We start from the raw sequence: 13,120 nt of genomic DNA, 5'->3' as shown, positions 1-13,120 counted from the left end.
TAAAAAAAAGGAGACTTAACAGTCGAGTGACTTAACGTTGTTTCCTTAAAGAACATTTCTGAGGTAAGTCCGTCATCAGTCCTCCGATCGTCCGACAGCTGATAAAAAGGTGACCCCATGACCTTCACAGCCTCTTTAAGTGGCTTATTACAACGATGTGGTGTCCCACAGGGATCAACCTCGGGTCCTCTATTCTTTGGGACCATATCGTGAGAGGAGACTTGCGGCGCCTCAGGATTTCCTTTCAGAATGAAACCAAAAGTCCTTAAAGTTGAAAAGAAAGATGATGATGACACAAGACAACATTTGAAACTCTGCTACGCTTCACCAAGTTTTGAGCGCGACACCTCGATTCCAATTTCGACGCCAGTTTAAGCAAACTATTTTTTTTTTTGTTGCCGACCTTGAAATTCAAACCCTACAGGTTGTTGCATTTAGACCACGGTGCGAATATTTTACAGCAGGAGTCGGGATCTCCGCCAAGACATCAGCGAACTCTTCAAATCTCAGCAGCTCTTCACTTTTGGCCCGTTAGAAACTGATGTCCGATACTCGTAAGGCACAGTGACCTCTGACCCTGAACGGCACATTGAACTTAAAACTCTCCTCTCAGTTCCCTCGTAGCAAATGTCATGAAAATGGTCTTTTTGTTAAGCCTCCTGTTTACTTTCTTTTGTTATGTGTGTTTAGGTGTTCAACGTACCTACTTTGTAAAAATCAATTTCTAACAATTGAATTGAAAAACGTTATAAATAGTTTATTATCAATATTAATATAATGTATAACAGTATGCATACACACACTTTAAAAAATAGCCAAGTTAAACTTCTAAAAAGGTTTTCAAAAGTCTTGTAAGTGGACTTTTTAATGTAATGGTCCCCAACTATTTCTTTTGGGGGAGGGTATACAGGTTATAAATCCTGCTGAAACACAAATACCGTAAAACAAAATTACCATTCCACGGAGGTAAAACACATCTCTGTTAAATGTACAAAACAATTATGTTGAATTTTCTTTCCTCTTTTTTTTTTTTGGGGTGTTTGAAAGCCAATATCTGGGATCTCCCAATCGTCCACGACAAGCAAAGGAGAAGAAGAAAATGAAGTCCTGTGGTCTTTCTCGGTGTTGCAGTCTGAATAATTCTGTGTACGTTCTCATGAGAAGTTTATAAATATGCGAGCGGAGTCGAGCGTCTGAAGCCCGACGCCTCAACATCTCCCGCCTCCGGGTTCTGGAGTCCACTCGGACCGGAGGACACGAAGCAAAGAGGAACTATTATTACATTTGCTGGATCAGTTCAAAGTCCACCAGGAAGCTTTGTACACCACACAGTGTCTTGGAGGAGTGAGGGGGGAGACAGGGACCTGTTTTTTGGGGGGGGAGCGTTTCCCACAAACAGGGGGTCGAGTCACAGACACTCCCTCCTTGGTGTCGTCTCCTCCGGCCCTTCCTTTCCTCCTTTCCTTTCCTCCAACAGTCTTTAGTCTCAGAGAGTTCGTCTGTGCATCGGCAGCTCACAGGTTCTTGGTGTTTATGTGAGTCTTGTAATGCTTCGTCAGGTGGTCGCTCCTCATGAAGCGTTTCTGACACTGACTGCACTCGAAGCGTTTGTCTCCTGTGGGCGACAAAAACAAGAAGAAGGGGACGGGGTGGGGGACATGTTTTTAATGTCAAACACAAACAACACCATGTGTGTTCAGGCTCAAGTTCAATCTGATTCGGGTGTCTTGTTCTTGCAGGATTTGACCACAATAACACACAATAACTCTCTTTTTGTCGCCACGTTTTTACCCCAATTTTAAAACTAATTCTCATTAATATTAAAGCCCAATACCGAGAACAATATGCTACAGTTTAAGAACATACAGTGAGAATATTTAGTATCATTTCCAAACATATCTCTGGTATTTCTCTGTCACAACATGCAGTAAATGCAAGAAGATGATTCAGGAAGATTTATCAAAAAGTATGACTTCAAATGTTTTCATCCAAAGAGACAAAACATCAAAGTCTCGTATCACTGATATCATTTTATTAACTCATCCTTCATAGTTTTGGGTATTTCTCAAAGGAGATAACATAAGTGGAATAAGTGGATTTCATTGGTTCAGCTCATCATTTCCTGGTTGTTAAGTGGTTAAAACGACCTCATTTGTAGCCTTTTTTCCTTCTTTACTCGTGTGTGTGTGTGTGTGTTTCAGTGTCACCTGTGTGCGTCCTGGCGTGCCGCTGCAGCTCGTCGCTGCGCGTGAAGCGTTTCCCGCAGAAGACCCAGTTGCAGACGAAGGGCCGCTCGCCGGTGTGCAGCCGGACGTGAGCTCTGAGCAGCGACGTTTTCCTGAACGTCTTCTCGCAGCCGGGGACGTGGCAGATGTGCTTCCTCTTCCCGACCTCCCCGGGCCTGCACACACACACACACACACACACACACACACACACACACACACACACACACACAGTGAGATATACAGGTTTCAACGGTAGAGCTGAGCATTCAAAAGCAACAGCTGACAGCATTTAATTTAGCATCAAAAGACGACTTAAATGCATTAAGTTTCTAAATGTTCTGTTCATAAAAGAACATTTGATTTTATGGTCTCAATCTCTAAACTTTATTAATAAAGTACATAAAGTATCTACGAAGAGTTAGACTTGCATAGTTGTTATTATGAGATAATAAAGTCGAAATTATGAGATAAAAAGTCATGATTATTACTATCATGATTATGACTTTTTATCTCATAATTATGACTTTTTCTCTCATAATTTCAAATTTATTATCTCATAATTTCGACTTTATTATCTCATAATTATGAGATTTTTTTGTGTGTGTCAGAAACAGGCTTCCATACTTCTTTTATCTCATAATTTTGACTTTATTATCTCACAATTATAACTTTATCTCATAATTATGACTTTATTATGTCATAATTATGAGATATTTTTCGTGTGTGGCATGAACGGGCTTCCATACTTCTTTATGTTAACTGCGGGGAAAAAAAACTTGTATTTCTTACACAACGTTCTCAAAATGTCTAGGAGCAGGTAACTAATTTAAGATTTCAACAATGATCTGAATATCTGGACATGAAACCCATTTCCAGTCAATATTCCCATAACAGCCTCATGAATCTAAGTCAGATCTTGTCTTTTGATGTAAGGTTTCACTTAAGCACATTACCAGGGCAAGTAAAGTAAAGTCATAGTCGTATGAACTTCTTTGTTTCCTGACTCCCTCACCTCTTGTCTGCGTCTTTACAGTTGGGACAGGTGCAGGCCATGCGTCTCTTCTTCTCTCCCGGCTGGCCCGGCAGCTCCAGGGTGAGGCTCTGGTCCACCTGGATGGTCGGCTGGCCCGGCGTCGTCGCCAGCTGGAGCCCTCCGCCCTGCAGCGTCTGCACCGTCAGGTGCTGCTGGCCTGAGACAGAGACAGAGACACACCGTGAAGAGACACCGCAGGGCTCCGGCCAAAGCTCCTCTCCAAATCTAATGAGACTACTGGCGGACGGCCACGAGTCAAACATGGACTGCAATTCTAATTAATGGTGACATCAACAGAACGACCAGGCGGCAACCTCCGGTTCTGCCGAGTGAAGCCCATGAGGAAGTGTCTTAAAACATGCATTCTCTCTACTGACTTCTCTGGTTGTATAGAAGTATATACTTCATGTGTTAAAGCTGCATTCTCTCTCCTGACCACCAGGGGGCGCCTCCTCTGGTTGTATAGAAGTATATACTTCATGTGTTAAAGCTGCATTCTCTCTCCTGACCACCAGGGGGCGCCTCCTCTGGTTGTATAGAAGTCTATGCTGCATGTGTTAAAGCTGCATTCTCTCTCATGACCACCAGGGGGCGACTCCTCTGGTTGTATAGAAGTCTATGCTTCATGTGTTAAAGCTGTATTCTCTCTCCTGACCACCAGGGGGCGACTCCTCTGTTTTTTTTTATAGCCTTAACGTCTTCATTCAGTTCCAGTTATTTACAAAACAGTTCTGGTCCCAGTTTATTATAAAATCGAGTCATTCTGTCCTCGACGGCATAAAAAAAATGGCGTCACTGCTTTGCACTCGACGACCCCGAGTCTCTCTCGTTGTTAACGCCCGACAGGAAACACGCAAAGGACGCGGCGCCGCTCACCTCCTGCGTTGGTGATGGTGACCGGGACGCCCTGCACCTGGACGCCGTTGATGCTGATGGTCTGCACCGCCTGCGTCGTGGAGGACAGCTGCGGCGTGCTCAGCGATATCATCCCCCCCGCCGGGGCGATCTTAGCCAGGGTGCGTTCCTTCCGTCCGCCGGCCGACGTCCTCTTGGCGCCGGCCGGCGGCGGCGAGGCGGCCACGGTGGTGACCGAGGTCGTGGGGGTCGTGGTCGTGGAGACGGGCTCCTGGATCTGGACAGACTGCCACTCGCCGGACGCCGTTTTGAAGAGGATCTGAGGGGAGAAGCTAAGTTTAAACTGGACTCACTAAGGAGAGGACAATATGAATACGGTTAAAAGTCGCTACTACCTTCGGTCAGTGTCCCCGTTAGCTCCCCGCTGTAGCCAGCTGGCGCTCATGCTAGCGTTCCGGTAGTTCCCCGTTAACTTCCGCTAGCTCTCCGCTAGCTCCCTGACAACCACCGAAGGTAGCGGGACCAGCCCCGGCTCGACAGCAGCAGCGCTAGCAGCAGCGCAAGCAGCAGTGCTAGCAGCAGCGCTAGCTCCTAGCTTGCTACAGCGGAGACACTGACCGGAGGTAGGAGCGGCTTGTAACCCGACTTTTACGGTATAACAAAGACGTTTACTTTTATAAATAAAAAAGAGAATACGTTGTGATTTTGTAATAGCTAACAGATACAAACTGTTCACTGTGCACTTCCCTATTGTTTATGTTTATTTACACTTCAGATACACCGCACTTCTCTATTGTTTAAGTTTAATTTAATTTCCTAAATTAATACTCTCTGCTCTACATATCTTTCATCCCAGCTATTTTTATTTTGTATATATCTTTCATCCCTGTTGTTTTTATATTTTATTTTGTGTCTGTAAGCTGCTACTCCGAAAACAAATTTCCCCTTGGGGATTAATAAAGTATATATTCATTCATTCATTTCTTTTTTCTAATAAATAATTCCCATTTTAACTTTCTATTTATCCTGATCTTCCTCTTATCAGTCAGTAGCAGCTCAACCCGGCTGCTGCTAACGTCAAAGGAAGGCTGCTAGCCTGGATATAGATCTAAAACAATATATTAAAACACTTAAAGCATGCTTGTTATTCTACTGGACCCTTACTATTAAAAATAGTGAGCTCAGTGCAGCTTTATATTTGTGTTTATTGTGAATCGGCTCCGGGGTCACCGGCTGTGTGAATACCTGCGTTGGCGTCGGCTCGGCCTGAGAGACCTGCAGGCTCGAGGGTCTCTGAGGGACGGGCGGTAGCGTGGCGGAGGCGGCCTGCACCACCTTCAGGGCCTGCTGGGGGATCTGAACCACCTGGGACTCCGGCTTGGACTGGACCAGCTGCACCTGCTGCACCATAGCCGGCTGGCCGGGACTCTGCACGATCAGCAGGTTGTTACCCGCCTGCAAAGGAAGAGAGCGGAGAGGTAATCCTGCGCACGTTCGGGTGTGAGGCTTCGAGTGGTTTAAGAGGGCTGATGGGAGTCAAACCAGGGAATAGCTCAGTGATGGGATGTCTCTCTCTCAGCAGGGTTCATACACATCTTGATCAATGGATTTCCATGACTTTTCCATGACTTTTCACCAAATTTCCATGACTTTAAAACAAATTTTCAAGTTTCCATGACTTTAAACCAAATTCCATGACTTTTCACCAAATGTCCATGACAAACATTTAGTGAAATCTGGGTGTAAACAGTAAAAAGTGAGTAAATGTAGTATTTAAACTAACAATGAGAACACAAAGAATACAGTAAACCTTAAATGACACAAATGAATGAGACAATAGTTTGATTAAAAGAATAAACATTTATATAGATGCCTGTATGTATGCCTGCTTATATTTTGAGTCTTTCTTTTAAAAGCATATTCATTATTTCAAACTCAGAGTAAATGAACGACATGAACACATGAATATAACACATTTACATGACTTTTACTAAACTTTTCAGGACTTTTCCAGGTTTTCTATGACCATAAGAACCCTGTTATTATTATGAATATAACACATTTTTCCAAGGACTTTTCCAGGCCTGGAAATAACCATTTTAAAATGTTACAGTGAAAAGCTTTTCACTGTAAAAGCTGTAAAAGATTTGTTTCTAAATGCTTCAAATCTACATTTGTAGAATATGTTTGCAGCCTAAATCTAAGTGTTTACAGGATTCTCAACCTTCGTTTCTGTATAACGTCTGGAATACTGGACTTCTTTCTTCTCCATGAAGCAGTCCGTGAACATGAGATTCAGGGCGTTGGTTTACGTCACACTCCTTGTCTTCCCGTTTCTTCAGTGCATTTTTGTTTGTACGCCTTCAAGCGTTTCGGAGAATAACACGACAAACGTAATAAACACTCGTAGCTCGCACACCAAACAGAGCTTTCCTTCCTCTCACTTTTACTGAAAAGCAGTAATACAATATGCACACAGTGGAAAGCAGGTCTTGGAAAATAATTGATCACGTCACAAAAAGACCACGACCTGTTTAGTTTAAAATAGAAGCGGGACAAAAAATGAAATACTATCTGGGGTAAGATTCATCATTAAAACCGGTTTAAATTAATTTCTTGCTCTATGGAAACCATGATCTAAATATGGACGTGATCTGTGTGTTATTGACGGACACCGGAACTTTTGAATCCGTTTAGAAAGGAAAATAATATTACTATCTTGTAATTTCAGACACTTCGTAACTTTATTGTTTGTCTGGGTTATAAATTGGAAAGAAAAGAGTGGAGAGGAAAACACAAAGTAACTCAAATATAAATGGAAAGAATGATATTCAAGGAAAAATGTTAAATGAAAATGAGATTTTACGGGGCTTTCCACAATTGTTCATTGTTGCCATATGCCTATGCTTAAAACAATATATATACTACGCAATTTTAAGCAATAAAAACATTATATTAATAATGGATAAAAAGGTTTTAATCTTATTTTGATGGCAACTTTTGCTCTTTTTGTTGACAGCAACCGCTCGTCAGCAATGTTTCTAGCTGTTGTTTTGCAAAAAAAAAGCTTTTTATTATACTATGTACTAGAGACCTTTCAGTCTAAGTCAGATTGACTCAGGAGGAGAATTCAACCAATAAATTAAATAATGAATATGTTTGGTTCCGTCAATTCATTGATTAGTCAATTAACAGAATATATATATATATATTTTAAACAAAAGTGATTAAGTGAACTGCTTTCATCTGTTTTATTTAATTCTAAATGCAATAACTGGTAGCCCTTTAAACCCTCACCCTAAACCATAACCCTATTTATTGTTTGAGCTGTGTTTAGAGGTTGTACATTGTGATTATATCTTATTGTAGTCCTGATTTTTATGTTTAATGTGATACCTAACATGTTTTTTGGGGGATTTATACCGTGTTTCTTTCTTGATTTGCACCGTGTGATATAAACGGGTCCCCTAATGAGGGCACCCTAGGGCTCGACAGGTTTTAAGAAATGTTTGCAGACAAAACCAAAAATGTATATTCACATTCAGGGTTCGGTTGCTGGTTTTCAACACAAATATATATATATATATATATATATATATATATACATACACATTCTCTCACAAGTGAGTGCATGCAGGACGGGCCGAGTGGAGTATATAAGTATATATACATATATATATATACTTATATAAAAGAGCATTCTGTGCTTTCAGTGCTTTTCTGCCAGACGTACCTGGATGATGTTGTCTCCAGCTTCTATCAGGATGGTCTCCATCTGCTCTTGTGGTGGAGAGGCAGGAGGCAGCTGAGTGTAAGCGGCCAGAACCACCTTCTTCTTCCTCCCTCTTCCTCCCTTTCCCGGCCTGTGAGGGGCGACCGGCGCCTCCGTGACGTACTGAGTCCCGCCCACTTCTCCGGTCGCCACGTTGAACGGCAGCGTGATGCCGCCGGGCAGCTGCAGCATGTTGTTGTTCTGCCTGCGCGACTTGGGGGAGGGCTTGATGGCCACCGTCTTCTGCGGCGTGAGCGGAGCGGCGGCGGCGGCGGGAGCCGGCACGGTCATGGGCGTGGTGATGATGGCCTGGTTGGTGCCCGGTATGAGCTGGATCTGACCTCCCTGCGGCATCATCTGGATCGTCTGGGCCCCTTGGATCTGCGGCATCATCTGGTACTGGATGTTGGCCGGCGCCGAGGCGTTGGCGCGGGCCGGGCTCTGCTGGATGGTGAGCACGATGGGGCTGCCGGGCGCCGAGGAGCCCAGGCCGGCGGGCAGCTGGATCACATTGCCCTTGGCCGAGAGGAAGCCCAGGTTTTTGGGCGGAGCCGGGGCGATGGGCGCCGGCTTTATGGGGAGGAGCCGGCGAGGCTGCGGCTGCGCCGGAGGAGAGGCGACCAGAGCCGGGAGAGCGGGAGGGCCGATTTTACTACAGGTGGCAGCCAAGAGGGCCAGAGGAGAGGGCTGGGTGTCCTGCATGAGACACACACACACACACACACACACACACACACACACAGACACACACACACACACACACACACACACACACACACACACACACACACACACACACACACAGACTGCGTTAAAACCAGCCTGAACAGAAACACCACAGAAAGAACTAAGATAAGACGCTAAAATACAATAGTGAAGATATTTTAACGGGCCGTGATGTTGGAGATGTTTCCACCTGCAAAGCTTTCGAGCTCCTCATGTGTGATTATACACACTTCAGCTTTATTAAAAAATACTTTTAGAAACGCCAGGGGATCACCTGGGATAAAGCACTTCTGTTGCAGTGTATATATATATAAAAAACAATAACATTTTATTGACTTTTAAGTACATTTTTGACCCCGGAGAGCAATTGGTTTAACAGAAATATTACAGCACATAAAAGACCAGTACAGCACAGTAAGGAGGAGGAGGAGAGAGATAAAGAGAGAGAGAGAGAGAGAGAGAGAGAGAGAGAGAGAGAGAGAGAGAGAGAGAGAGAGAGAGAGAGAGAGAGAGAGAGAGTACCGCCTCACATGGCCTCAGTGTATAGAAGCACAGCAGCAGTAACGTCTAAAACTAATTTCACGTCCGCGTTAGGGGGATCCGACTCTTCCAGTCACGATGCAGACACCAAAACCAGTACTGGTTCGATACCAGTACTGGTTCGATACCAGTGTTTAATTAATACGCTGTGTGTCTCTGTATAGCTCCAGTCTGTGTGGAAGAGACTGGGATCATTATTTCACGTGTAAGGCTCTCCTAACGTCGTCAAACTAAATGTAACAAACAATTGTTATAGATTTAAAATAACGGTATAGTCGTCACCAGACACATCCTTAGCTACACTACGCACGTTGCCAAGAGACTGTATGCAGAAGTTAAATTAGGATGAAGGAGTCTGAACATAAAGCCAGAGAGCACTGGCCGCTGTCGGGCGCCTGTCAATACAACAGACACACACTCTGCTCTACACACACACAGGATCTTGCTGCTCAACCTCCCGGGAAAGTTAATTTTCAGCCTTGAAAAGCAGAGGATCTCTGTACCAACCAGATTACAGGAAAACAGACTATTCAGGATCCATGAAGTAGAATCACGAGGGTCTCGTCTCGGAGGCAGAGCAAACCTTGCTGACCCTTCTTCGACAGCAACTCAGTGTTGCAATGAAAGTTCAGATTGTTATCACTAAAAAGTCCCTAATACATCCCTCTGACGCCTAAAATCCAGACTAGGTTTCTTTGATACATTTAGTGGAATCAATGCACCGTTGCACGACTGTGCAAATTCATTTAAAGTAACACTTCTCTTTGACAAATAGTTAATTCATCTCAGATGGGACACCCAGTGGCTCCCGGCGATGCGGCGCCTTGAATGCATCGTTATCGGAGACGCCGACGCCAGGAGAGAGCAGGCAGAGTGTGAGGCGGCGGCTCGTTACTCACTTGCGTGGAAGCGGCGGAGGGCTGAAGGTATTCACTGGGACTGACAGCTACAGTGGTGGCCATACTGTCCTGTTGTTCTGGAGAAAACACACACAGCAGAGTCAGATTCAGGACGCCCGAGGCGTCTATTTTCAGCGGTTAGGCTGTTCAAGGACATCACGGGACATTCCTGCAAAACAGAAACAGATCCGAGGAGGACGAGCTCGGTAACGCCTCGCGCTGACGGCGAACGCTAAACATCAAATTAAACTAATTAGGCCGTGCATTACGCTGATTATTGCATGCACCTGCAAATATCGCGGAGTTTAGCACACGGAGCTTAAAGTAGAAGGGAACGCCAGAGGTTTCAGTCAAATACTTTCACTCTATGGTTCAATGTTGAACCAGTGAAGGACCGGCCGTCACAAATACATTTCCAAAAGCTTACCATGTTTTAAAAGTGCATTTTAACATAATATGGCATTATATCCGTTGCAAATTGACTTCCAGACTCTTGCAAGTTGCCTAATGGTTGTGCTACATTTAATATAATGACGTCTTTGATGTTTTCTGTCTTTATTTCATGAGCTACTTTACTTCATTTACTCAAATTAACTTAAATTCTGGAGTTTTTCAACTTAATTTCCAATGCAAAAATAAAAGGGGAGACACTAACTTAACACTGTGATTAATTATCTATCACAAATACCTCGCTAGTTTTTGCAAGTTATTTTTCCCAGAGCAGTCCGGGAAAATAATTGGTAATGTATGAACACATTCTTTTGTAAATAGTCAACAATAAGGCAACACAAATTGATGGAGTTACGACCTGTACAACAACAAAAAAGACATACTCCTTTAAGACAACGTGTTTTTGATACACTAAGTACTAATATGTGCGTGGACGCTAAAACTATTTTGTTATTTTGATGATTTACTCGTCCACATAACGATCTCCTGCGCGTTTAAATATCAAGCACAACACATTGTGTTCAAAACATATAGCAAATATCTGTCTAGTAAGCCGGTTTTCGTGAAAGTTGACTGACATGACAGCTGTTGTGTTTTGGCCCTTGAAACGTAAACAAGTTTTGACCAACACATATCAACATACCGATAACCATTTAGATGTTATGGAGGCAAAGAAATGCACTATTGGGCCGCAGTCATTACACCACAAGAGGTCTACTCTTATTGAGCGTATTATGTTTCTGTTAAGACAGTTGGCATAAGTACATTTGGGGCAGGCTGCCCAATATTTTAAGTGCAGGGTGAATCTTGAGCTGCAGGCAATGCAGCCTAATGACCCAAATAGGTTGAGGCCGTTACTGTCGGAGAGATTTGTGATACCGCTTGTTCCCCAAATACAAATCTTTTTTTTTAAATATATATACATTTATACGCTGAAATAAATTGAAGTGCAAAAGATAAATGGAATGTGAGGCAGTCTGCGTCTGCTGCAGCCTCCAAAAAGTGTTTTCATTTGTGGTTTCATGCAGCAAGAGCGCAATGAGGGAATCTTACAGGTTTAACTCAACACGTGTCGTCATTCTTGAACGTGCAAACAAACTGAAATATTAATATTTGCAGTATCTGAATACATTACAGTTCCGCTCAAGGCACGTCCGAGCCGGCACAAAAAAACATTAAATCAAAACGAGCCGGCGACCACGAAACCACACGACAGCCGCAGAGCAACCAGCAACACCAGTGAGAAGCGACCAGCAACACCAGTGAGAAGCGCCCAGCAACACCAGTGAGAAGCGCCCAGCAACACCAGTGAGAAGCGCCCAGCAACACCAGTGAGAAGCGCCCAGCAACACCAGTGAGAAGCGCCCAGCAACACCAGTGAGAAGCGCCCAGGCGGCTGGGAGGAGACTCATCATCGCCACTCTGTTCCCGCCAGTGATGCCGATTTCATGATTGCATTGCTGAGCAATTAAGTAGAGCAGTTTGTGGCTCTAAAAGCAGAGCATTACCGCTATATTGCAGACACGGAGGGAAGCATGTGTTGTTTTTCTTTTTTATACACAAAAGAAAAAAGCACTTTGCAATTTAAAAAAAGAAAAACAACGTTTTCAATCAATATTTTGCAGCTGCTCTGAGAGTACCTCGAAATATGGTGTCTGCTCCAGAACAGGAAATAAGGTTCAGCTGGATCTTTGCTCGCCTTGAACAGCACAACAACAGTACGGAGTTGTTCTTTTGTACGAATATATAAAATAATATAATCAACGTAGATAAATATAACTGATAATAAAACATGCACAGTTTGCTTTGCTTTGAGAAAACTGTGCATGGACGTGTTGCTCACAGCTACCATCTTTGTTTGGATTGTTCATCGTTGACTGGTTTTCTGCAGTAAGTAATAAGCTCAGCTCGGTGTCTCCGAAGTAATCAGAATACATGACAGGCAAAAATAAACGGGGAACTTCTTTTCCAACCGCAGTCAAATAAAGAACATTCAAAACACGAGTTGTTTGTTATGAGGGAAGTGCCTCCGATACAAACGACTCTTAACCACAACATTAACTTCTTAATTCTGCCACCGCCTCTGTCAAAAGTGAACTTTACCCTGACAGAGAGTAAACTCTGGTGCTGTGGCTGCTGATCAGCAGACCAAACAGGGAAGCGCTGCCTCCGTTAGAGCTGCAGGCCTCGTCAGGTGAATGCATTAGAAATGCAGCTGTGGCACCAAAACCTTTCACACAGAGAAACCACAGCATGCCGAGTGACTTGTCTCTCTCGTCTAAGACACAGTTTTGGCAGTTGTGGGAAAAGGTATTCCGATCTTTTACTTTTACAGTCAATAAATACTAAAAACCACACAGTTTAAAAATTCTCGATTATGAGTAAAAGTCCAGCATTCAAAACCGTACTTCAGTAAAAGTATTTTAAAGTAGCTGTGATTGTGCAGGTAAATGTTCCCTGTCTGTGTTTAACTATTATGAATGATGTTTATGGATTAATATTACAGCTGCATTCATGTGTGTGCTGCTTTTTACCGCTGGAGATGTTATAGTTGTGCTAATCTTTACATGCTGTTGGTAGAAAAGTAAAACTTTTCATGAGCTCAGAAAAAACAGTC

General features: G+C 43.5%; 1 protein-coding gene across 1 annotated transcript in view; it reads right to left on the bottom strand.

Moving 5' to 3' along the window:
* Positions 1 to 757: 757 nt before the first annotated feature.
* Positions 758 to 13,120, bottom strand: part of sp2 (sp2 transcription factor) — a 13,366-nt gene continuing 1,003 nt past the window's right edge. The window contains exons 2-8 of the mRNA XM_079219742.1: positions 10,054 to 10,130; positions 7,850 to 8,584; positions 5,362 to 5,571; positions 4,138 to 4,435; positions 3,241 to 3,418; positions 2,208 to 2,401; positions 758 to 1,615 (exon numbers count right to left, since the gene is read on the bottom strand). Of these exons, the coding sequence (XP_079075868.1) occupies positions 1,515 to 1,615; positions 2,208 to 2,401; positions 3,241 to 3,418; positions 4,138 to 4,435; positions 5,362 to 5,571; positions 7,850 to 8,584; positions 10,054 to 10,130 (1,793 nt within the window). The 3' untranslated portion in view covers positions 758 to 1,514. The remainder of the gene's footprint in view (positions 1,616 to 2,207; positions 2,402 to 3,240; positions 3,419 to 4,137; positions 4,436 to 5,361; positions 5,572 to 7,849; positions 8,585 to 10,053; positions 10,131 to 13,120) is intronic.

This window comes from Taurulus bubalis, assembly GCF_910589615.1.
Source record: "Taurulus bubalis genome assembly, chromosome: 6".
Lineage (NCBI taxonomy): Eukaryota > Metazoa > Chordata > Actinopteri > Perciformes > Cottidae > Taurulus > Taurulus bubalis.
The sequence above is the reverse complement of the archived record's forward strand: the minus strand, read 5'-3'. Positions and strand labels throughout refer to the sequence as shown.